The sequence below is a fragment of the Lithobates pipiens genome, unplaced genomic scaffold, assembly GCF_037356315.1.
Source record: "Lithobates pipiens isolate NorthernLeopardFrog02 unplaced genomic scaffold, aLitPip1_a1.2 Scaffold_16, whole genome shotgun sequence".
Classification (NCBI taxonomy): Eukaryota; Metazoa; Chordata; class Amphibia; order Anura; family Ranidae; genus Lithobates; species Lithobates pipiens.
Window position 1 is genome coordinate 599668511 of NW_027507748.1, and position 26671 is coordinate 599695181.

At 41.2% G+C, this 26671-nt stretch overlaps 1 protein-coding gene across 2 annotated transcripts in view; it reads right to left on the reverse strand.

Moving 5' to 3' along the window:
• ARHGAP20 (Rho GTPase activating protein 20) overlaps positions 1 to 26671 on the reverse strand; it is a 186253-nt gene that overhangs the window by 40228 nt on the left and 119354 nt on the right. The window contains exons 1-4 of one of the 2 annotated variants that reach the window (XM_077483976.1): positions 21140 to 21158; positions 20056 to 20140; positions 5112 to 5189; positions 2167 to 2233 (exon numbers count right to left, since the gene is read on the reverse strand). In XM_077483976.1, the coding sequence (XP_077340102.1) occupies positions 2167 to 2233; positions 5112 to 5138 (94 nt within the window). In that variant the 5' untranslated portion in view covers positions 5139 to 5189; positions 20056 to 20140; positions 21140 to 21158. Of the gene's footprint in view, positions 1 to 2166; positions 2234 to 5111; positions 5190 to 20055; positions 20141 to 21139; positions 21159 to 26671 lie in introns of those variants that run through there. The other variant, XM_077483975.1, reaches the window with a different exon arrangement.

Below are 26671 nucleotides of genomic sequence, written 5' to 3' on the forward strand. Positions count from 1 at the left end.
GCTGGGGGGCTGCTACACACAAAAGTTTTTTTTATCCTAATACATGGAATGCATTAAGCTTTAATTTATTTTACCTTGTTGGTTTAAATAAATTCTACAAAAGCATATTGCGCAATGATGGCTATTTACTTCTTATCAGACTTTTTACACCCTCACATGGGTGGATCTAGGAGGACCCAATCCTCTAAAGCACATGGAAACTCCTCCCTGGTCTTCTACAACCTTCTGTGGCTATTTTACATTGCCCCACATGCCACCCGGTGAAACGGACAAGATGGTGCCAGCCGCCTCCACCATATGTACACAGACCCCTCCGCAGCCGGCATGGCAAGATCCAGCTCCAGTTGTCGGGAAGAGGCCCTTGTCCTCATCAATATGGGGATAAGGTGCTTTGGGGTGGGGGGGCCGCAGGGCGCACCCTTCTCCAAAGCATCCACCCCCCCATGTTGAGGGCATGCGGCCTGGTACGGTTCAGGAGGGGGGGCGCTCGCTCGTCCCCACCCCCTTTCCTGACCGGCCGAGCTGCGTGCTTGGATAGGGGTCTGGTATGGATTTTGGGGGACCTCCACGCCGTTTTTTTGGGGTAGGGGGTTCCCCTTAAAATCCATACCAGACCTAAGGCCCTTTTATGCTCTTGGAAGGGGAACCCATGCCGGTTTTTTATTTAAAATTCGGCGTGGAGTTTTCCCTCAAGATTCATACCAAACACAGTGCCTGGTATTGGCGGGAATCCAAGTCGGACCCCGCACCAGTGTGAACCTGGCCTCAATGTCAGCAATGCTTGTCGCTCATTGGGAAAATAAAATAAACGTTTTTCCTTTCCTGATGCGAGCCGGCTAGGCGCTGGCTCCCGCGACGGGGCTCACAGGGTGTCAATCTCGTCAATAAAAGCGGCCAGATTGACACAATATCGCGGGCACCTACTGTATGCTCCATTGGGAAAAGATACTAGGTGAAGAAGTCCCTGAGATGACACGCCGGACAATATGGACCCAGGCAGCTAAGAGCACACTTTACAAGGAAAATGCCTGTAAAATCCTTTACTTTTGGTACTTGACTCCAGATGTGCTCCACGCCATCTATCCATCTAGCTCTGACTGATGCTGGCGATGTCAAAGGGATAGAGGTACTCTTTACCATATCTACTGGAGTTTCCCCCTGATAGTGCCCTTTTGGCATTCGACGCAGCACCTGCTGCCCTGCCTATTTGAGGTGGCGGTTCCTTTGACGCTAAAATTTTTCCTGCTAGGTGTATCACCACTACAAATTCCCAAACCGCACAAGAAACTACTTAGACACATCCTTACTGCTGCACGCTGTCTGGTTGTCTTCAACTGGAAGCGGAGCTCACCACCTTCTCAAAACGCTCTGTAGGCCAGAATAAAAGACGTGGAGCTAATGGAAAAAAATACTGCTAGAATACAGGATAGGCTGAAAATACATGATAAGGTCTGGTACCTGTGGCATCTTCGGGAGGACCCCTCTTGAGCCGGTAGATGGGCTAATGTGCTATTCCCCTACCATTCTTTTATTCCCCCTTTTCCCCCAAATACCCTCTTCTCCCTACCCTTCTATTTCTTCTTTTCTTACACTCTTTCTTTTACTTTAAAAGCTTATATCTCAGCTGTGGCAAACTCCATATGTTACCCAACAGTTCATGGTATGATCTAGCACGCAAATTGTGCCAATTGTATCTACATTGCTTGAACTTGCGGTACTCGGGTTTCAGTACTACTTGAAGCTTACTTTGTTATTTGCAAAAAAAAAACCTGAAGAGTTTGACCATGAACTAATGTTTCAGACACTTCTCACATTTTCCTTTTGTCAGTTTAGTACTGTACATGATTACCTTTTCTGTTACTAGTGCAACAAGCTATAGTGTATACGAATCTATCAATACACTAATATATAGAAGAGTTATTGATCACTGTGAATGTTTGGCATCCTTTGACTGTGTCATTGATGGACTGGGCATCCTATATCTCATAATTTAGTGAAAACCTGAAATGAATTTGATGAGTAAATCAATAGATTGCAACAATAGCATCTATCTGTTGTGCAATGATTGCAGAGGTCAGCTATTCATACATTCTTGTCATATCTGTGTGACTGTGTGACAGGCTCCATTTAAACATTTAAGCTGAAGATGACATTCCTTGTACGTACCAATAAGAGGATAAGGAGCATCATCTTTGCCCGAGGTGACCCACAGCTGGTAATCTGTATCTGAGCCCTGCGGAGAACACAACAGAGGATAAATTGAGGAAAGTTTACTGGGCACACATTTTATCATACCCTATCAACAGAATATTTCTATTTTTTTAAATCCAGGATGGCTCATCTGTCCCAAACCACAGGTAATTGCTCTATGTGTGATTACAACCCAAACACCCACAGATAGCAGTTGCTGTCATCCTATCATTGTTTGTATAAGCTGAGTGGCCACAACTATCTACATTCACCTGTAAATCCAGCCCCAAGAATATGCTTTTTGCCCAACCAGTGATTTAAATCCCGTGAGAATGAGGCCTTAAAAGACAATTCCAAAGTTTGAAACACAAATACACAATATACAATATACAAATCCTCCCTGACTCTGGGGTTTTTTTTTTTTATTAATGCAAACACTGCACATTCATTTACCCACTATTGTATAAAAAAATCAGTGCATAAAACGCAAGGCTTCATGCCAGCACTGATTCTTGCACCAGTTTACCAAACATAGAGTCAGCCAGCCCATAGATGAGTTGGTTCTTTTTTTATTCAACCAGTGGGTTGAAAAAAAAAACGGACCTAATTTCCCCATCTACACATTCAAGGTGGACGGGGGAATCCTCCCTGCTGAGATATTGTATTTTGATGTTGGGGAGACTTTTCTACCATTAGAATACAGTGATCAACTTTGCAGGCTACAGCCTGCAGTGCTGATCGAGCAGGGAAAATCCAACAGGGTGATAGTACAGAATATGATCGGTAGATCGACTTCTGTACAACATCCCTGCCCATACATGGATCAAAATTCGGCTGGTTCTTGCTGAACTGGCTGAACTTCAATCTATGTATGCCTGGCTTTAAGAAATGTTCTATTTGGAATGATTCCTTTCCTGTTATAAACCGGTAATGAAATGTACAGCTTAAATTACATATTATATTTGTGGTGATCCCTCCATCCGTTGGTGACTTTTTCAAGTGAGTAATCCCCGCACAGTTATGAAAACAATCTTCCAGAGGTGAAATTGATTATCTCTAGCACAGTTTTCACAAATAATCCCTGCTGCAGATTACATCATGTTGGAAGGATATTGTGTATTATGTTAAATGGAATTCTGATTTAAATCAGAACGAAACAGCAATTACAAAATATTTGACAAGCTGCTGAGAGGTGGAAAAGTGAGATGATTCTATTAGCCCAGAAGATGGACGGCAAAGGAACTTGTCATCCTATACTCTCATAGTGACACGCCACTGTGGTGGGTGCTGGAACTTGAGATGATGCACTGCAGAGCTCTACCTGGCCTTAGGCCTCATTCACACTGGCACCCCTGCGCTTTTATATTCTAAAGGCAGAAGAAGTCAAATAAACATTTTTTTTTTTTTTTTGCATCCCAGTTCGCCTATTCCTGAATTTAAATGTCCCTACTCTAAAGCAGGTTTAGCAAAGTTTAGGTGCATTTAGTCACGTTTAACATTTTTAATCAAATCCTAGACCCACAAAATAATTTTTTCTCTAAATGCAGCTAAACTGGCCACACCTTAACATGGGTAAACACACAATGTGGAAGATATTATTTACATGCACATGCGCATTTAGAAGTATCCTACAAATGCATAGAAACGCAGGTTTGACAGTGTCGGTGTGAATGAGGTCTTAGGCCCCTTGCACACAGGGCTGTCCAGCTACAATGTGGCCCTTCTGGTACTTTAATGTGCCTGGGAGGGTCAGGTGCAGTGTGCAGGCATGTCTATTAGTTAGACGGTGCTTTAGCAAACTAAAGTTCATTCAGTTGGAATTAAAAGGACTTAAGACCCCTTTCACACCGAGCTGCCACCAGCGTCAGCGGTAAAACAGCGCTATTTTTACCACCGCTTTACCGTCACTTTACTGTTGTTTTAGCGGCGCTATTCGGGCGCTAGTGGGGCTGTTTTAACCCCCCCCCGCTAGCGGCCGAAAAGGGGTTGAATCCGCCCGCAAAACGCGTCCGGAGCGGCGTTTTGCCAGCGGTATCGCAGTTCTGCCCCATTGTATTCAATGGGGAGCAGCGGTGGAGGAGCGGTGAGTTCACCGCTCCTTCACTGCTCCAAAGAAGCTGCTGGCAGGACTTTTTCTGAGACCCTGCCAGTGCCCCGCTCCAGTGTCCAGCCCTCGGGCTTTCGCACTGGAGTGCATGGAGCAGCTGTTTTAGGGCGTTTGGCAGGCGCTATTTTTAACACTATTACGCCTGCAAAATGCCCTCAGTATGAAAGGGGTAAAGAGACTGTTTTTGTTTGTGGGCGCAGTCCTTTTAACTCCTGTTAATTTCTTCTGCAAAATGGTCAGACCTCAAAAACATATTCTGTTAATTCTGTCTCAAATTAACATACTTGCGTTTTTTGCTTTCCTTGCTCTTTTCTAAGTCCTGTTTTGTTGACCAATAAAATTTGTAGCAATTTTTTATGTTTTATGTGTTTTGTAGTGTTCCAAGTAATGAATTTTACACCCCCCCCACCCCTAAAAAAAATTCATTCAACATATTTCCCAGCTTACACACTGGAGCGGTGCGCTGGCAGGGCATAACAAAAAGTACTGCAAGCAGCTTCCTTGGAGTGGTGAAGGAGCAGTGAACTCACTGCTCCTCCACCACTGCTCCCCATTGAAATCAATGGGGCAGCGCTGCGATACTGCCAGCAAAGCGCCACTCCGGCTGTATTTTGCAGGCAGATTTAACCCCTTTTCAGGTGCTAGCGGGGGGTTAAAACCACCCTGCTAGTGGCCGAATAGTGCTGCTAAAATGTCGGTAAAGCGCCACTAAAAATAGCGCCGCTTTACCGCAGACACCGGTGGCGGCTCGGTGTGAAAGGGGTCTTAAACACATGCATTTCATCTGTTGTAACTGTATTAGACAATCACTTACCTCTACACCAAACTGCTGTAAAGCCATTTTAATGATATCAGTCACTGTGTCTTCATTGGTAACAGTCAGTGTTTTTGACTACAGAAAAAAAAAAGTTACGTTAACATTTCGAATATAGGTAATTATATTTAATCATGTTGTAAAAACTCTAAAAAATAGACTAAGAATAAGAATCAGTTAATTTCAGAAAATCCGATAAGCTAGCACTTCTGAAAACCTTCCCTGTGATTAAAGAGCAACACAGAACCCAAACCTCTCACAAACTATGGTCACCATTTTCAATATTCTTCCCCAGAGTTGTTTTTTTAACTGATGACGTGTATATATTAGTGTATGTAGAGTATGTATATATTAAAATGCATGTCAGGTTTGCTTGCTCCCCACCTTTGGAAGTTTCATTCTATTTAATTGTCCTGGTGGTCTTTGTCATTAGCACAAAAAGTGATGAAATAGCCAACATTTATAAGTGGTCACTGGAAGTCACTGCAACAGGACCTTCCAATATGGACACCTGTTCTGATGATATCCATACCTCCCAACTTTTGAGATGGGAATGAGGGACATCTATCAGCAAAAGTAAGTAGGCATAGGACACACCCCTTGCCACGCCTCCTTAAAGGAGAATTGTACAAAAACAAAGATTGGTTAAACCCACAAGTGCTTTTTTACCACTACTATTCCTTTATATTGGCTTTTGGAACTTACAAATGCAGCAATTTAGAAATCAGATGAAAGGTTTAGCCCTGTAAAACACTTTTTGATAGATACAATTTTTTATTTATATATATTTTATATACAGCCATATAGATCAGACCAAAATGAGAGACAAATGAGGAGGAATGAGGGACAGAGGGACATTGCTCCAAATCAGGGACAGTCCCTCGAAATCAGGGACAGTTGGGAGGTATGTGATATCTGTTTATGGGAGGAATTCCCCTCACTTTGGAGAGATTTACCTTCCTGTTGTGTCTCTGGCATTAAAGAAGTGAATGGAAATCTTTTCAAAGAGACAAACAGCAAGAAAAGTGAAACAGTTACTAACCTGTTTCCTACTCGGAAAAAAAAACACTTTAAGTTATATACGATTGTTTGTATCCTTTATGTAATGTTGGCTTTTGAAGTCTACATTTATACATTTATTTGCCCTGAATTGAGTTTGAAAAATGTTGTGCCATTTCACTGAATACTCATTCAAGTTGAAACAAAAATGTAACAAATTTTAAGGTCTTTTTTGTGTAGAATGTTTAGAGGACCCTGAGCCACATCATAAAATAGTCTGCTTATGCCAGGGGCGGACTGACAACTCATGGGGCCCCCGGGCAATAGGAGATTATGGGGCCCTTAGGCAATCAAAGATTATGGGGCCATACAGTAGACACAAACACACACACACAGTATACAATAACACAGTATACACAAACGTGTTTCTATTGGCTGAGAAGGTACTGGAGAGGTGGGACAGCTCTAATCTCTCGATTTTTAGACCAAAAGGATGTCGGTAAGGGACAATTCAGAGACAGATGTAAAAAAAACAAACAAATTTTTACATACTGTCCCTGGTTTTATTGAGGCTGACAACCCTGATGGGGCCGCCTAGTGGCATGGGGCCCTCGGGCAGTGCCCGAGTGGCCCAAGGGTTAGTCCGCCCCTGGCTTATGCTTAAAAATAATACTAAAACTGAGGGATAAGTGGAATGGTTTGCGCAAAATGAATTTTACTGCAACACAACCGATTTCTGAATGAGCAAATATTGTTCATTCAGCTACTTAGGTGAAGGTGCTTGAAAAAAAACACATGTATGTGTGGATGGTATCAGTAGAGCAGTGGACGGTGTCAGTAGGACAGTGGATGGTGTCAGTAGACAAATGGATAAGGTCATTAGAGCAGTGGATGTGTCAGTAGGATATAGATTGGTGTCAGTAGTAATGAATGGTGTCAGTAGTTTTTTATTTGTATTCGTTTTTTTATATTTATTATTTACAATTACATTTTTTTATTATCTTTACAATATTATTATTATTATTTTTTTACAAGCCCCATTGAAGGATTTTGGTGAGCTATCAGGGGACTAAACAGACCAGGGCATGAGCAGCAGGGGGAATCTGCGCCACACGGAAGTGATTAGGGTGTGCCCAGGCACACCAGGCACACCCTGTGCACATGCCTATGAAAGGGTACTGAGAGTAGTTTATTTAATTTAGTGATCTTTGTATTTAAATTCTTGTTTGGACGAGAGAAAGCTTCCTCCTCCAGTTAAGCTAAACTTTCCTGTTGTCACCTAAATCCTGAGTGCTGGGGGTAAATGGAGCCATCCCCTCTCCAAAAACACTGGTGAAAATGGAGAGATCCCACACACATGACATAATTTCTATACAAGGTTATTTTAATAAGCAACTACAACAGCAATACCCGCCTGAAAACCGCCCTCTCTAACATGTTTCACACAATAGGGCTTATTCATAGAGATCTCTCTGCTTAATAAAATAATAGTAAAAAAAAGTGTAATTTCTTCTGACACTTATTGCTGGTCAGTGATGTGGGAATCATTAAGACCAATGCATAAGCAATATAGCCAGGCAATCAAACTTTTAGCCCTTGTACACACGGTCGGACATTCCGATGGAAAATGTCCAATCGGACTGCGTTGTCGGATAATCCGACCGTGTGTGGGCTTCATCTGCCTTTTTCAGTCGGAATGTCCGACCAACAAAGTTTGAGAGCTGGATATAAAAATTTCCCAACAACATGATCCGATCGGACTTTGTCCGATCGTTTGTAGAGAAATTCAGCCAAAGTGCCACGCATGCTCAGATCAAATTCCTAGACCAAAGCTATTGGCTACTAGCCTGAATGTAGTCCTGTCGTAACTAAATAATGTCATCACGTTCCAAATGATCGTATTTTCCGACAACTTTGTCCGGCCGTGTGTATGCAACACCAGTTTCGGACAAAATCCGTCGGAAAAAATCCGACGGATTTTGTTGTCGGAATGTCCGACCGTGTGTACAAAGGCTTAGAAGTAATGGTCAATAATGTTGTGTGGTGTGTAGAGGGTGCTGGGTAATAGCTAATTAAGTATAAACACAATAATATAAAAAAATTAAATAATCATGCATGTATGAACAGTGCAACATTCATACATGCATGATTATTTAATTTTATTATATTATTTTGTTTAGACTTAATTAGCTATTACCCAGCGCCCTCTACACACCACACAACTGTCTTTTGAGTACTACCATACCAGTTAGGGGAGCAACTTATATTTCTGTATATTATTTTCACAATTTTTCAATCTCCTTTATCTTGTTTGGCGCAGAGTACACATATAGTTTCTATCACTAATGGCGAGTAATGGCAGCCTCTATAATTTTATTATAGATTGCCTTTAAAAAAACATCCAATTCAACATAATTTTGTCTTGCCAATTAACTCCACGCATTTTGCCAAAATATTCATGCTGATTTGCAGACGCTTCAGAGAAAATAAAATAATAACTTTGCTCATCCCTAGTAGGCACTTTGCGGGTCAGCTCTTGGGAAACAGCATCAGTAAAACTTTTACGTTTAGCGACAGGTTCACTTTACGCATTTAATACAAAACTCTACTAAATAAAACAGAAGAAAGTTTACTAAAGTTCATGTGCAGCAGCAGATGAAAACGCAGCGGAGCCTAAAGCCTGGGGCGCACAGCACTTGAAATAAATGACAATAGAACTGTGGAACATTGGGGTAGATTACAAAGTAAACATGCTGTGGAGATACATTCGCTTTCCCTAAGGTCCTTGCGCTTGATTGACTCGGCGAGGTCAGATGATCCGAATCTGGCACCAGGAAAACATTAGGTTATATGCCACATTTTGTCGGTTTTGAAATAATTGTGGTTGCTTCTGGGAATTCTGCATGTCTAAGATACTAAGAAAGACATGCTGAAGATGAGCCCCATGCTAATGGATAGCTGTCATCTGACACTTCACCCGTCACCAATTAAATAACGAGGCGCAAATGCAGCTGTCTGACGATTCCCCATCAGGGTTATTTTTATGTGTGGTGTAAAGTAGAACCAAATAAAACTGAGCTCCAGGCACTGCATTTGTTATTTCTTAAATTTTTAATGTATTTTTTTTTTAATATACAAGCAGTGCAAGTATCTGCCTCTTGCAATCCACTGTACTACAGCCCTGAGCCTGGGAGAGGGAGGGGAAGGACTAGAAGCCAATCAGGTGTGCTGAGTCTTTTGTGCTAACAAGAAGTATGTTGATAGGTGAAGGCAGCAGAGAAGTCAGCTAATCATTTTGCTGCTTCTCCTTTCACTGTCCAGTCACAGGCTCTGGGGGTTTGGATATGACCTCTGAAGCCCCATATACAAGATCAGAAATTCTGCCAGCAAAAGTCGGATGTGAGCTTTTGGTCAAAAATTCCGACTGTGTGTATGCTCCATCGGACTTCTGCTGGCAGAATTCCAGCCAGCAAAAGATTGAGAGCAGATTCTCTATTTTTCGGTCGGAAAAAGTTCCAATTGGAAATTTCCGATCATCTGTACAAATTCCGACGTGCAAAATTCCTACGCATGCTCGGAAACAATTCGACGCATGCTCGGAAGCATTGAACTTAATTTTCTCGGCTCGTCATAGTGTATGTCACTGCGTTCTTGGCGGTCAAAAGTTCTGAGAACTTTTTCATGACCGCGTGTATGCAAGCCAAGCTTGAGCGGAATTCTGTCAGAAAAATCTGGAAAATCCACTCGTGTGTACGCGCCATGAGTGTTACCTAACTTCAGCAGAGAAAAATCAGGTCTACTACCCTGCCAGACAGAGATGAGCTGTGTGGTGGAGCTTGTAAATCTCAGAAATGGATGGACAGAAATATCCTCTGGCATGTTAACTGCTCTCTTATATGCATTTCATTTAGGTATTTACTGTTTGCCTGGGGTTTACTTCAGTGATTTCCAGCTTCCAGGAGCATCGGCCACAAATAGCATATACTGTACATAGATACATTGGTCAAAACTGGATGTAACTATATATAAAATATCCATACCCGGGACTCATCCTTAGGAAATAAATACTGGACATAAAGTGCCGGTTCACACTATTGCGATGCCAGACATCGCATGTAATTTGCAGAACCACTGCTGTTCACATTACATGCGATGTCTGTGCGGTGCGATGTCAGCCATACAGATAGTGATATCCCACCGCATTCAGTCCAAACACGCACAGGACCCTTTTTTCTGTTCGGACCAGAATCAGATCGCATGTGTGTTCACACATATGCGATCCAATTCATGTCCGAACTGTCAGTTCGCAGGGCGATTTGCGAGCTGAAATGGGGATGTCGCTAACATATAATGACACTCCCCAGCAGTTAGCATATGGCATTGTGAACTGCCATGTGTGCGGGTGCGATGCGGGAACCTGCAGTTGATTCGCAGGGTTCTCGCATTGCAATAGTGTGAACAGGCACAAATAGTGCAAATCCAACTCCAGACAAAACTTTGTGATGGGAAATCACTCCAACATGGACACAAAAATAACCTCCTCTTGAGTAGAGTTAGGAAGAGTTAGAATTTCAGGCAATATTCTTTATTACTGTCTGTGCCTTTCTGTCCCCGTAACAATAACACCCCCACCTTCTTATTATTGGTATGGCCATCACTGGGACAAAATATGAGGAAAAGTCTATCCAATAGGGTAACATACACACATTTAAAACCAAGGCTGTATATACTGTAGGCAGGGCCACCATCAGGGGCGTACAGCCGCCACAAGTGTAAGGGGCCCCGTGGCCCGCCTGGGCCAGAAGAAGGCAGGACGGGTGGAGGGAACCATCACAGCTCCCCATGATCGGGAGCAGTGATCAGTGTTGTGTCACACACAGCCCCTCCCCCCCACAGTTAGAACCACTCCCTAGGACACACTTAACCCCTACAGTGCCACCTAGTGTTTAACCCCTTCACTGCCAGTCACATTTACAAAGTAGTCAATGCATTTTTAATTGCTGTATAACTGCGAATGGTCCCAAAATCGCGCCAAGAGTGTCCGATGTGTTCGCCATAATGTCGCAGTCCCAATAAATATCACTGATCGCCGCCATTACTAGTAAAAAAAATAATAATTAAAATGCCATAAACTATCCCCTATTTTGTAAGCGCTATAACTTTTTGCACAAACCAATTAATTAACGCTTATTATTTTTTTTTTTTTTAATATGTAGAAGAATATGTATCAGCCTAAACTGAGGGGAATTTTTTCTTATATATATATTTCTATGGGGGTATTTATTATAGCAAAATGTTTTTTTTTTTTTAAATTGTCATTATTTTTTGTTTATAGTGTAAAAAATAAAAACCGCGGAGGTGATCAAATGCCACCAAAAGAAAGCTCTATTTGTGGGGAAAAAAAGGACGTCAATTTTGTTTGGTAGCCAAGTTGTACGACCGCGCAATTGTCAGTTAAAGAGACGCAGTGGCAAATCGCAAAAAACGCTCTGGTCTTTGACCAGCCAGGGTTTAAGTGGTTAAATAACACTCATGATTTGGGAACGGGGTGTCCAACATGTTAAACGAGGTGTGATGGTCAGGTGCCCAAAAACAAATGGCTATATAGTGTATAATTCTTGATATAATGTGCCATCAAGAAAAAAAAATGATTACACAAAACAAATGAAGAAAATGATATGTCTGTGTAAGCCCAGAATTGATGAGTGAGCGTCTATTGTACAGCGTCTCCCTGCACGGCACAAATAAGGACAGTTTTATGTAACTACAGCTGGAAAAGTCTGGCATCATTTATACTGTATGTGACTTTTAAAGAAGTAGGCTGTGGCTGAAATAAAGAAGCTTAAGTGTAACATAAACTGTCTGTGAACCATCATGTAATGTGGGATAATTATCGGCAAAGGTCCTGACCCATCAGCTAAATTTAGATAAGTATTTGTGAGGAGCACACTCAAGATGCTAAAGTGGATTCCATGAAGGGAAAGTAAATCGCCTTTTTTACGTACTTGTTGATCCACGTGTATCACAAACTCCGGGACTGCTAATGCTGCCCTCACTTATTAGCATTTGACACCTTGCTGTAACTATGAAGGCTGAAGGGATAGTTGTGTGCTTCACTTTTATCCTACTGATCAGTACAACGCGTGGAAAAGTTTTTGATGAAACTGATTAAAAAAAATTGTAAAAAAATAAGGTAATTTTGGAAAAAAAACTTTAGGGACTGATTTACAAAAACTAAAGCATGGAAATCTGGAGTAAAAGTGAAGCTTTATTGATAGTTACCTCAATTAGTTACCTCACCATCTTATTGGTTGCTAAAGACTGGAATCGCAATATGATGTTATAAAAAGTAGCATTTTTGTGTGCATTTTTAAGCTGTATGTTTTTATGTTCATTAATGCCGCGTACAGACGATCGCACATTCCGAAAACAAAATCCACAGGATTTTTTCTATGGATGTTTGCTCAAATTTGTCTTGCATACACACAGGCGCACAAAGTTGTCAGAAAAAGGATTTAATTTAGTTTAACTTTGCAAAGACACAAGTTCAACTGTGATGCATGTCAATGGCCCATTTAGACCTTGTTTAACAGAAAACACCAGTTGCCTTTCACTATAAATTTTTTTAGTCCAGTCCTGGAAATCTGCATCTGCTATTAATTTCCATGAAAATTGGGTTCCTCCCGCTATATGCGCCAAATGCATCTAGATGCGCAACCGCTTTGTATGTGAGATATGCAACTGCTGTGTGCGTGGAGGTATGTAATTGTGGCGCATATCTGGTTCCCAGACGTGGTGGCCAGCACACAGGAATGACATCACGCCCCTCCAAGAAGTTGCTTGTACTGCTGCTAATTTCTTCCCACCACCATGCCCCGCTCACTGTTCTCACTGTTCTCTGAGGAAGAGATGATCCTTATTTGCAAATGAAGATCATTTTTTATTTATTTTTACATGGGGTGGTGTTTGTGTGGGTCATGTGTGTATGTCTAAATGATTTGGCCTCAAAACAGATACCTACTTCCTGTGTACAGATTCACTTCCGGGTCAATGTATATTGCTTCCTGCTTCATTGTGTGTGTGTGTGTGTATATAGATATATCTATAGATGTAGGTTCTTGTGTCCACCAGCAGAGAGAAGTTGGGTAGATGCCACACTCCCAATTCTGGAGGCATAATAATGGTCTAGCACAGGGGTCTCCAAACTACAGCCCTCCAATTGTTTAGGAACTACAATTCCCATCCTGCCTAGTCATGTCTGTGAATGTCAGAGTTTTACAATGCCCCATGGCATGTATAGTTCCGCAACAGCTGGAGAGCCGTAGTTTGAATATTCCTGATCACTCTAGCATGTCTTGAAAAAAGGTGTTTTTTCATGTGCCTTGTATAATACCCAAGAAATATTGGTTGGAAAATACAAGTGGGTCATGGCGCATCTACATTCCAAATTTGGCACTTAAATGGTCATGCATTATCCAATCTGATTGGCAAATCTCTGTACAACTTGATATTTAGGCAAAATAGATAATAGGAAGACGCACTTGAACAATTAATTCAAATGATAGGAAATCAAACAGGCTCTTGCACTAAATCTAATTTATTTAGGATCTAACTGATTGCAGTGTATGGTCACCTTTAAAGATCAAGATCTAAAAATATGAATTTATTGGGTTTAGAAACTCTTCTCTGTTATTTGTAATTTATTCAAAGATTTGGGTAAAATAAGAAGAAAACACATTTTAAAGATATATTAGAAGTGATTGGAATGAGATTAGCATCAAAAGGGTTAATCAACTGAGTATACCTACTAATTGCCTAACAAGACACATCCAATGAAATTACATTAACCAATTGTATTGGGCGTGCGCTATTATCAATGAGAAAACCGCAGTGACCCTAGCGACTTGCAGTTTACATATGCGGGTATTTGTTATCGCTATTTGCCCTTAATTAATGACTTTTCCGATGCACCAAATAATGTATGAACTGGTGCAGTGCCTTCTTCTTAGTAAATCACCCCCAATATGGAATTGGGTTCTTTGTGTCGCTGCATTACTCTCATGCATTTTGCATGTAATTGCATAGAAAAATAAAAAACATAAATTCTGTTTACTGGTTATACATATGGCATACTGCATTAAAATTAAAATGTATCATACCTGTGTTTTTTGCTTGTTTATGCATAGTTCAAATTAGCTTTTTTTGTGCATGCATTATGTAAGGTCAAGGAGAAATATTAAGAACAGAGATTCTTTCTGGTGTAATTCAGCTCAAGACACACATAAACTACTGTATGTTTTGTGTAGCATAGTTTAAGTAAAAGAGTGAAGTGAAAGAAAATACATATTTCTAAGCCAACACTTGTTCTAAAAAAATTAGAATAATATACTGACCCATACTTTCATAATCCTTACTTAATTCAGAATGATTAAATCCAAGATCCTTCAAATTTTTGGTAAATCAAGCTCGAATCTTGGCCAAGATTCACAGCAAGATTCGGTCTTGATTTACCAAAGCGTACAGTATGGTAAAGCGAGCCTATTTTAGCTTTAGATGTCCAATCCTATTGTTTTTTTCAAACCCCTCCAAAGTGTGAGCCAGCATTTTTGGTCAGTGGGAGAATATTAGATTTTCTTGTGTAAATATATTCTGTCACAGGGTAAACTGCTGCAGACATGAACTGCGTTGACCCATTCCTACAGCAGCCTCCAAAAAGACACATATAACCCACTTTAACAGACAAAGCTTTGACACTTTGGAGTAGTTTTGAAGCTTACAATTGAGCTCCACTGCTACTACCCCATCGCTATAATGGAACCCCCAATGGGCAGTATGAATGAACAGGAGGCAGGAAGGGATGGGCAGACTTCAGCGCTATGAGGAAAGCCCTTCTCTTTACACTACTACACTAGGCTATCTTGAATTGTAATTTTACATTCGATTATATAACCCACTCTGGAAACTTTAGACATTTTAGACAATTGTGCACTTCCAAATTTGTTCTAACAATTTGGGGAAGGCCCTTTCATGTTTCAGCTTGATGGTGCTCTGTGTACAAAGCCAGTCCCATAATTTGGTTTAATATGGTGGGGAGGAACTTGGATATAATGCAGAGAACCATGACCTTAACCCTACTGAACACCTTGGGGATGAATTTGAACACTGATTACTAACCAGGTCCTCTCATTCAGCATCACACCTCCAACTAATCTTTTACCACTTCCATCAGCTCATTCCCCACAGTTACAACCTTTTGTACCACCTGCCCCACCCTATTAGATTGTAAGCTCTTCTGAGCAGGGCCCTCTTAATCCTCTTGTATTTTATTGTATTATAACTGTATTGTCTCCCTTTTATATTGTAAAGCACCGTGTAAACTATTGGCACGATATAAATCCTGTATAATAATAATAATAATCAATATCTGACTTTTAAATGGTCTTTTGAATAAATAGGTACACATTTTTGAAGACACAATATTGTGGAAAAAATTCCTAGATAAGTGGAGGTTGTGGTAGCACCGAAGGAGAGGCCAGTTCCAAATAATGCCCATGGTCTTAGAAAGAGCTATCCAACAAGCTTATATAGGCATGATGTCAGATGTCTACAAATCACTGGCCACAAAGTGTACAACAGTTAAAATCAAATTGCATTCTATGAGCAACATGGCTGTTTCTTTCCAAAAATTACAAACAACTAAACTATCGTGAAAGAAAGAAAATGTTTATCAAATGTCCTGATCCGATGAATGACAAATACTTCAGGAATGGCCCCATCACCAGTAAACACTACAATTATAAGCAATGTATATAACATGGATTAAGCTAACTATAACCTTTAAAGTACAATATAAACCAGTATCACGCTGAGGTTTTATTAGATAAAATAGTCACATTATTACAAGTTATGCTAACTGCACATGGAATGTAAGAAATGTTACTATTTATGACCTTGGGTTAAATTTGATAATGTGTTTCTTACTATTGTTGCATTCAAAACTATTTTAAGTAGACACAATGAAAATGTTGTTTTTTTTTTTTTTTTAGTTTTTTACGAAAGCAGAGAAAGTACTGCAAAAACAAGATAATATTCTGATTGCTATTCCTGAGATGTTAAAATGTAAACATTTGCTTTCAGCGGTCAGTGTTTTTTTTTTTTTTCCTATTTAAATAGACTTTTCAGGACAAAAAAATGCAAGCTTCTAGCATGTATAAAGCGTAGGCCCCTCTCCCCGTCCTCCTGAATGCTGGGACACCCTGGGCAGGTAAATCTTTGGCATTCCTGGGTAATGACAGAGCTTGTGCCCTCCTGCCTCCCCCACTCCCCCCATTCCCAAGATTTCTGTCACAATGATGGGCTGCCTAGTTGGCCAATAGGATTGTGTATAAATACACATGTTCACTTTAAAAACATCAGTCTTTTAGAGTCCACTTTCAACATAAAACATGTAATTGTACCTTAAATAACACTGTTGCCTTAAAACAAATTCTAAATAATACACCCAATGAGAAATAAAGCAGTTAAGAGTAAAAAATTGCAGAGCTATTCATCCTGGGAAACTGCATGTGCATCTGCTCTGTGAGAATAGGGGCAAAAAGTATGTTATTAGGTTATTTGCTCTCCAGATTGAATGTTATTCATTCTTACAAAATGTAGCAAATCATTAAGATGCTACATAATGGCCAACAATGGAGCTGGCAGTTATAGTAAGGGCCGGTTCACACAGCGAGGCGATGCGAGGCGACACGGCTCGCCTCGCCTCGCTCCCGCAAGTCGCCCCCGTTCTGTACAATGGAACCGTTCTGAGAGGAGCGACTCGAGTCGCTCCGACTCAGAAAAAAGGTTCCTGTACTACTTCTGGGCGACTTCGGGGGCGACTTGCATTGACTTCTATACAGAAGTCCTCTGCAAGTCGCCGCTGAGGTCCCCGCAGGTCGCGGCGAGGCAAGTCGGAGACGCCTCGCCGCGCCTCGCTGTGTGAACCGGCCCTTAATAAGTATTGCCTCTCAACTCAAACTAGTGGCCATAATGTGACATTTTCCGGATACACTCTCTTCTGTATGAAGGATATATTTTGATCTGGAAAGAATATAGCCTAATAACATTTGTTTCTGCCCTAATTTGCACAGAACAGATATACATGTAGTTTCCCAGGACAAATAGCTCTGCACATTTTTTAAACATACACCTATTCATGCTCAGCTCTTCTGCTGCTTGAACATGCACCGCAGAAGAATCTTCAACACTCAAGTTTCTTCCAGATATATGAGATGCTTTGGGCCCACTGAGCATCATGGCACTGACCTACAGGTCCCTATATCAGTGCTGTGTCCTGTAGTGACCACAGAATGATCTACAGAAGGAACCACAAGGCACGGCAGAGACAGAGGCATCCAAAACTCCTGGGAGTGTCACATGAAGACTCCAAAGAGGCTGCGGCTCAGAAATGGGAGGCAGGACAAGTAGGTATTGCAGTCTTCTTTTTACCTCCTGCCACTTCTAGGTGGTTTTCATGTATGCTGCCAGTAAGTGACGGTAGCTTTTTATTTTACTCAGTGAAAATATAGACTTATAGTTCTCCTGACCTGTCCTCCTAAAGAGGGCTTCAAGTTAAAATGAAAGACATTAAGTATATCTAAAGCCAAAACATTTTGCTTCATATTGGATGTAGAACGGGATGGTTAAAGCATTAGGTTGTTTGTGTAATTTTGGAGATTTACCTGTCCTATAGACACAGCAGGAAGTGAGAAGAAATCTCCTCTAATGCCCCTTACACATGATCGGATTTTCTGATGGAAAATGTTTGATAGGAGCTTGTTGTCGGAAATGTAGGCTCCATTGGACATTTTTCATCGGAATTGCGGACACACAAAATTTGAGATCTAGATCTCAAATTTTCTGGCAACATTGTCGGAAATTCCGATCGTGTGTACACAATTCCGACACACAAAGTTCCACGCATGCTCGGAATCAAGCAGAAGACCCGCACTGGCTATTGAACTTCATTCTTCTCGGCTCGTCGTACGTGTCGTACGTGTTGTACGTCACCGCGTTCTTAATGTTCAGAATTTCCGACAAGATTTGTGTGACTGTGTATATGCAAGACAAGTTTGAGCCAACATCCTTCAGAAAAAAAAACATGGATTTTGTTGTCGGAAAATCCTATGGTGTGTACAGGGCATAAGACAGTTGTCATTCTGTCAACTTCAAATTTTGGGTTTTCCTTTGACAATGGTCACCCGGACAAAGTTGGGACGACAATAAAAATCTGACAGGGGTTTCACAACTATAACCAAAATAATAAAAAAGGATTCCCCAAAGCAAAACATGACTTTTCTTAGGGTCATAACCAGCATTTTTCTTCCGCCAAACACGGCGAGTCGAGTTAGTGCCAAAGAGCTCAATTTTTATCTCATCTGACCACAGCAATTTCATTCAATCCTTCTCTGAATTATTTAGATGGTCATTGGCAAACTTCAGCCTGGCCTGTACATGTGCTTCTTGAGGAGGGGAACCTTGCAGGTGCTGCAGGAATTCAATTCATGGCTTTTGTGTTACCAATGGTTTGTTTTGTGACTGTGGTTCCAACTGCCTTCAGATCATTCACAAGTTCCTCCCGTGTAGTTCTGGGCTAATCCCTCACTTTTCTCATGATCATCCTTACCCCATGAGGTGAAATCTTGCATGGAGCTCAAGCATGATGGTGATTGATGGTTATTTTGTATTTCTTCAATTTGCAAATAACCACTCCAACAGTTGGCTCCTTCTCACCAAGCTTCTTGCTGATGGTCTTGTAGCCCATTCCAGCCTTGTGCAGGTCTACAATCTTGTCCCTGATGCCCTTTGACATCTCTGTGGTCTTGCCCATGATGGTGAGGTTTGAATGTAAGAAAGAGATTCTGTGGACATGTGTCTATTATACACATAACAAATGTGTTGTTAAGCCCCATACACACTATCAGTTTGTCTGCTGAGTTTTTCCTTCAGATTTACCAAAACCATATAATATGAGGTCAAACCTTAGGAGTTTCAACTTGTATGCAATCAGGCAGGCCCTTCTATTACATGGTTTTGGTAAACCTGAAGGAAAAACTCAGCAGAAAAACTGATAGTGTGTATGGAACTTTAGGAGCACCTTCTTAAATTGACAGGATTAATCTGTGTACCAGGTGAGCAGATACTATAGCCAGTCTGTGGGAGCCAGAATTATTTTTGGTTGGTAGGGGATCAAATACTTATTTTAGTTACTGAACTGCAACTCAATTTATAATATTTGTATCATATGTTTTTTTTTGGGGGATTTTTGGTTGTTATTCTGTCTCTATCATTTAAATGACGCCTATGATAAAATGATAGACCCTTCATTTCTTTATAGGTGGGCAAACTTACAAAATCTGCAGGGGATCAAAAAATTATTTTCCCAACTGTATGCATAGCCTATGATGACGTTGACCCTATTATTTATGAATTATGTGCCATTACTTCTTAATGATGCTGCATATGTAACATCTAGTTTGTTGTTCAGTTAGTATTGCTGTTTCCTATTGTGGTCTGTGGTCCCAATGTATCATCCCAGCAGTAAAATACTGTATAGCATTGACTGTAACCCTTCCAAACCAAAGTTTTTTGTAATGTTCCTATTGGAGACATTTCCTTTTTTGGTGACCATCATTCCAGAGACAAGAGCAGAATGCCAATAAAAAAAACTGACAGAGATTCTAGCCCTCTCTCTAACCAAACAAAAACACTTTTTTCTAGAGTTCCGCTTTACCAGTCTTTGCAGATTAGGAGGCAGTCACGGAGTGAACACACAGAATCTCGCAGCACAGTGCATACTTGAGAAAATGTGTTCAATGGAAAGTTATGAAGAGAAATATTTTCCTAACCTGGGTTACAGACGTCAGTATACCTAAGTGAAATTTAATGAATTTATACAAACACTTACATAGGCACAGTTCCCGATATCCTTTGTAATAATCTTTAGAGGAATGGTTTTTGGGTGGTCGTTTTCTTTCTCTTCCTTGATGTATCTAGTAAGCAAGAATAGAAATAAAGGTTAAAAACGCTAACGCTTAATGGAATACTCCATTTACAATACAAATTACTGGGACATACTGTATATACACAAGACATTTTTTAATGTATTGTTATTTAAAGAAAAACACCCTATCGTTTTATTCCACAGTCAGCTATGATTTTCTAAAACTGCCAAAATTTCCAGTTTAATTTTATTGCAACTGCAGCAAAAGTATTTGATAATTGTCTAATGAGGCCTTTCCAGTATGGGATCCTCCACTCAAATCTTAATTCTAGCTTGGTATCATTAACTGGTCTTTTTTGGGGGCAGCCCTAGGAGAAGGTGAATAATGCAGCCAGAGCTGTGGGATTTTTAATTTTTTTAATTTATATATGGTATTTTGGAGACAAAAAAACATAGAACAGGGCCTAAGTGGCCTGTCTCATTTACCTACAGAAGAGAATCAGGAAAGAATCTGTAAGAAATGTACCATAATCGTTGGAGTGCAAATAAGTGACCAGGAAACAATTCTTATTTTCATAGCAAATGTGGAGGTTTACTTTAAAAGCATAATAATGTTGAAAATAAAGTCATAACTACAGACATTAGGAATGATAATGCAAGGAATAATAACCCATCCCACAGAATCATTATCTCCGATAAAGCAGGAAATTATGATTGCTGATTGGCTGATACGGTTTACTAGGTGTCCTGTCTGCATGGAGTTTGTATATTCTCCCCATGTCTATGCTAGTTTCCTCACAGTGCTGCACTTTCTTCTTAAACACTTGAAATATGCTGAGCTGATTAATGAAAACTGGAGAAAAAAATGGAACAGCTGGCAATAACAAATATTGAGGTTTCATTTTTCAGTTACTGGAAAAATAAAATAAGGGATATAATTGCTTAATATGGGAAAATGTCTCCCTGCAGTTGAGAAATTTAAATTTGAGAAGTTTAAATGGCCCTGTCCCCACAGGGTCACTTAGAAAAGAGGCCCATCTTTACTTACCATTCCAATTGTCCGTGTCATGAAATGCTTCCTCCTCAGTGTCCGATACAGTCCCTGAGAAATATAAGAAACTGTCAGGTGGTTATAATCTCCAACATTTACCCAAAACTAAATGTCTATTTTCATTGCTCCCTGATGCTACAGTTATTTCACACTTCCATGTGTAGGACTACCTGCTCCTCCCACTACATGCAGTGGTTCCTCCCGCACGCTTGTACATCTCCATAAGACATACGTGCTGGCAGGAGGGACCACTGAGTGTGACAGGGGAGGTAGGTATTCAACCCTTCTGAAAGTGTAAAACATCTGCAGCAATTGGAGAGCAGTAAAAGCAGATACTTTTGTTTTTGGTAGATGCTGTAGAATTTCTTATATTTCTCAGGGACTCTATTGATGAAATCTCTGTATGTGATTTCCTGGGTCTGCACATATGCTGTAGCCATTACGAGGGAGGTGGGCTCTTCATGTTATTTTCTGCACAATATAATATAAATAAACAACATAGCAGGAAGAGTGGATACCGCTCATAATTGTTATAGCATGCGTGCAGAAATAATACTCTATAAATAAATAAAAGGCAGCACTGAAAAAAAAAATAACGTTTTAATTATCATATATTTATGAAAGACAGCATCATAAAGAGAAATAACCGTACAGCAGAGTACATGCACAAGATCTCCCCACAGTTCCTCTATCTAGTCAAAGACACAGTCTAAGCTACAAGCACCATACACATTTTCATTATAACCTGATGAGATTCAGGCTAATAGTACAGCAATTGACAAACATCAATACACATGAATAAATACCAGAAAAAGCCTTTAGCTGAAATGCGGACACAAAGGATCATGCAGAGGAGGGGATTACAAAGTTTCAGAGTAAAGCCCCCTTTCTCCAGATGGATCTCACTTGAGCAAGGGGTTTTTGCTCTGAAACTATGTGATTCCCACCTCTGCATGATCCTGTGTGTCCCCATGTCAGCTAAAGTCTTTTTCTGGTATTGATGTTTGTTAATTGCTGTACTATGAGCCTGGATCTCCTCCCCTTTCTAATGTAAATGTATATGATGCTTGTAGCTTAGACGTTGTCTTTGTCTAGATCAGGAGTGCCCAGCCAGTGGCCCGTGGAGCCCTCTGATGTGACCCATGACCTCCTGCTCTGGGATGGCGGGTTGGCAAGCCCAGATGGTGGGTTCCCAATCCACCATCCCAGAGTATCAGTGTTGTGAATAAAGCTGGTGGTAGAGGAAGTAAGCGGCAGAGCCGTATAAGCCGATGCTTCTTGTATAGCGCCACGCCTCCTGTCACAGGCGGAGTGATACCAAATGCACTCTGCCTGGGACAGCAACAGCTGGCGATACCTGAGTGGAAGACTGTTATTAAAGGTAAGTTTAATACTAAATCACAGTGTATATGCGGGCATATCTATTCTGCACTGGTTACTGGGCTGCTTTCAAACTGATCCGCAGGTGCAGCGCAGTGCACCTGCGGGTTACCTGCACAGAGCCATAGACTTCTTTTGTTACCTATGGGTTGGTGCGCTTTCAGAAAGTGCACCACACCTGCAGGATATAATAGAAGTCTATGACAAAGTGCAGCTAACCCGCAGGAAAGCCACAGGTCCACAGCGCATCAGTGTGAAAGCGCTGTGGAGCGGCAAATGTAAATAGACTTGTGTCCATTTACACCCGCCTACCTCCAATCCAATCTGCTAAAAAAACAAAACAACAGAAGGGGATCTGTCCCCTTCCATGTGGGTGGATCAGATCAGAGGGCCCACAGAGTAGCGTGGGCTGTGTCCATGTCTGTTCTGCATATGCGTGGACACGGACCTGTCATCTACCTGCTCTGATCATTGTGACCCACGACCGGTTAACAAGTCGCCTTCGATCTTCAAAAGGTTGGGCACAGATGGTCTAGATCAATGAACTGTGGGGAGATTTTGTGAATGTACTCTGTTATTACAGGTACTTATATAGCACCGCCAATTTATGCAGCGCTTTACATGTATATTGTACATTAATATCAGTCCCTTCCTTTAATGAGCTGACATTCTAAGGTCCCTAACTCACATTCATACACATACTAGGGCCAATTTAGACAGTTGCCAATTAACCTACCCAACATGTCTTTGGAGTGTGGGGGAAACCAGAGTACATCCACGCAGGCACAGGAGAACATGCAATCTCCAGGAAGGTAGTGCCTTGGTTGGGATTCGAACCTAGTGATGCTAGGCAGAAGTGCCTACCTCTTAGCCACTGTTTATGATTCTTTCTTTCATAAATATATGAAAATCAAAACATTAGCGGTTTGGAGTGCTGCCTATTATTTTTTTATAGATTATTATTCCTGGGTCTTTCTTGAGGGTTTTACTAATAGCATGTGTGCAGACCCATGAACATGTGGAGCTGGACCATATAAACATCAATAAACATGGTGGGAATACCCAAGACTCCCGGGAGGACTGGAAAAGAGTCAGAAATTATGACCGGGTGATCTCACTGTTGGAGCACCCAAGATATTTTAAAATGCAGAGGCTGATATAACCAACCAGGCTCCACCCAAAGTTAAAATATTACTTTTGAAAAGATCTGGAACTTTAAATGTTTCTTACATTTTTAACAAGGGCTAATGATGATAGAATCTAGTTCTAGAATTCCCACCTATCACAACAGTTACATTTGGGTTTTACTTTCTTCATGGATTAGGATCCATTCACATTTCTTAATTTTTACCACATGGGATTTCCATTAGAACAGTTCCATTGTACTGCATGGAGCGCGACATGTCAGGCTAAAAAGTCGCCTGACAGGTCGCCCTGATGTGGGAATGCTAGGCAGGGAGTGATGACTGAGGCTGCAAACTCTGAACTGTGACTTTACGGGGATTGGCTGTATTACTTATTATATAGAATTTATATAACGCCAGCAGTCTTTACAGCTCATTACAATATGAAGTGAGACAGTAGAGTTACAATACATTATACAGTAATTTAAAAATCAGTTTTTGGAGGATCCTGTTTGTAAGAATCTACAATAAAAAAGGGATGGGAAAGTGATACAAAAGGTAGTAACTGTGTGGATATGAGTTGATGGGGAAAGTAAAAGTTTAGTTGTTAGGTGGAAATGGGATAGGCTTTTCTGAAGAGATGAGTTTCCAGGGATCGCCAAAAGGCAGACAGAGTGGAAGATACCTGGACAAATTGGGGTATGGAGCTCCAGAGGATGGGAGAAGCTCTGGGGAAACCCTGGAGGAGAGCATGGGAGGTGGTGAGAGGTGATGAGGAAGCCAGAGAGCAGGATGTCTTGGCAGAAGAACAGAACAGAACAGGACCGTGAACAGAACGGTTTAGGTGATATTTTGAGATAAGGTTGGTGATGTAGCTCAGGGCAAATTGGATAGCTTTGTATGTTGTTGTTTGTATTTTGAATTTATTTGTTAGTTAAGTGAAGTCGCAGTAGCCAAGGCAAGAGATAACAAGGGGGTGATACTTTTATTTAATTAGTAAATTACTTCACCATGCTCTGTAACCTGAAACATAAAAGATATCAAAGAGAATAAATATAGCAGACAGGGACCACCAGAGAAGTAAGTCCCAGTCTGTTTTTGGTGACAACCATGTGACTTTATGGAACACTTCATGGAATCTGGCTACACACTTTATGGTGCGTAGCCAGATTCTTTTTACTATAACAGAAGCAGGAGAATCCCAAAAGTGTTCGGAAGCTCCCAAAATGACCAAAGGCAGGATCAGAGCCAGGAACTCCGACATACAGAACTTTCTGCTGGAGGTCCTTAGAGAAAACACAAGCCAGATGATCCTCCAGACTTGACTTATAACTTTAGGGAATCACTTTTGGGTGGACTGTTCCTTTCAATCAGCATACAATACAGCATACAAATGTTGTAATTTTTCCACTAATAGAAAAGGTAGCAAAAAAATGTAATTGTTGATTTGTTAACTGTTAGAAAAATGATTACTTTTCATTTCGACACCACAATAAAAAAAGTGGACTTTAACTTTTCAGTCCAAACAGCACAAATTCCGCAGACTGAAAATAAAGCCAAGAAGACCACAGGAATCCAGCAGCAGCTGATCGCCCAGCATGCATCTCCGTATCACAATAAAACCATCCATCATATCCCTGACAGTAAGCATTTTTTGTAATGAAAGTGATTTATACTCGGTACAGTGGAAGGGAGCAGTTTGTATTTCAAAAAAAATTACAAAGAAAAACAAAAGTGCTGTGTTATTTGTTTAATAAGTGCCTGATGTTATGAATCCAGCACTGACAGTGCAAAGTGTTATCACATGGCTAAATGGCAGCTGCATCCATCCAATCAGTGAGCAGCATTTGTTCCCACCTCTGTAAAAATACCCGAACGTTTTACTAAATGCTCAGTGTATACAAGCTGATATTTTATACACAGGTTAGCCATTGCTTTAAATTGTTCTGGTTTACATATTGGGTCCCTTATCAATTTTTTGATGCATCCACGCACAATTGGCAGTGAAAGCCTATGCGGGCGTGGCCTGACCTTGCATGGCGTAGGACGTGTATCTCCGGAGCTCGGCTGAGTGATCCTGTCTCCCACAATAATCCTGCAACACCACAGCGCAAATAATCACCCGCACGGACCTGGAAGGCTTCCCCTATCTCCGGTGACCATGTCTCCCTCGAAATCCCAGCGATCGGCAGCAGCGAGGCTGGCCCAGTACCGCCGACATGTTAGTGAGGAGGGGGAGGAAAATGGCGGCGCTGAGGAGGCGGGAGACACAGACAGGCTTCTTGAGGCTATTACACTATGCCGCACATCCCTTACATCGCAAATTGAGGAAGTGCAAATGGACATCTCCTTAATGCGGCAAGACTTTCAGAAACTGCGTGAATGGGTCAGGGATACTGAGGCCCATATTAGCAGTATGGAGGATGCTCTCCCGCCATTACAAAACGGCTCTGACCACATGCAGAAGCAAATAGACCTAATGCTTGCTAAACAGGACAAAATGGAAAATCGCATATGCAGATGCAGCATTCGATTGATTGGTTTTCCAGAAGGAGCAGAAGGTAAAGACCCAACAACTTTTCTGGAACAATTGCTGATTAAGACATATGGCCGAGAATCTTTCTCCCCCATCCTGGCGGTGGAGCGCGCGCACCGTATGCCTGCCAGACCTCCATGCACCTTTATTGCAAAGCTCTTGAACTATAAGGATAGAGATGCTGCCCTGCGTATGGCCAGGGAAAAGGTTAACATACCTGTCGGCAATACTAAAGTGACAATCTTCCTGATTTCTCTGCGGAAATCCAGAAACGCCGACAGAGCTTCATGGAGACGAAAATATTACTGCGTGTGCAACAAGTGAAATATTCTATGCTATTCCCAGCGCGCTTCAGAGTGGAGGCCGGAGACCGGGCACTCTTCTTTGAACAACCCAGGGAGATCATAGCATGGCTGGAACGCAGAGCGACTCAGGATAGAGCTGTCTGGCAGTGAAAGCCTATACAGGCATGGGGTATGGCTGTATATA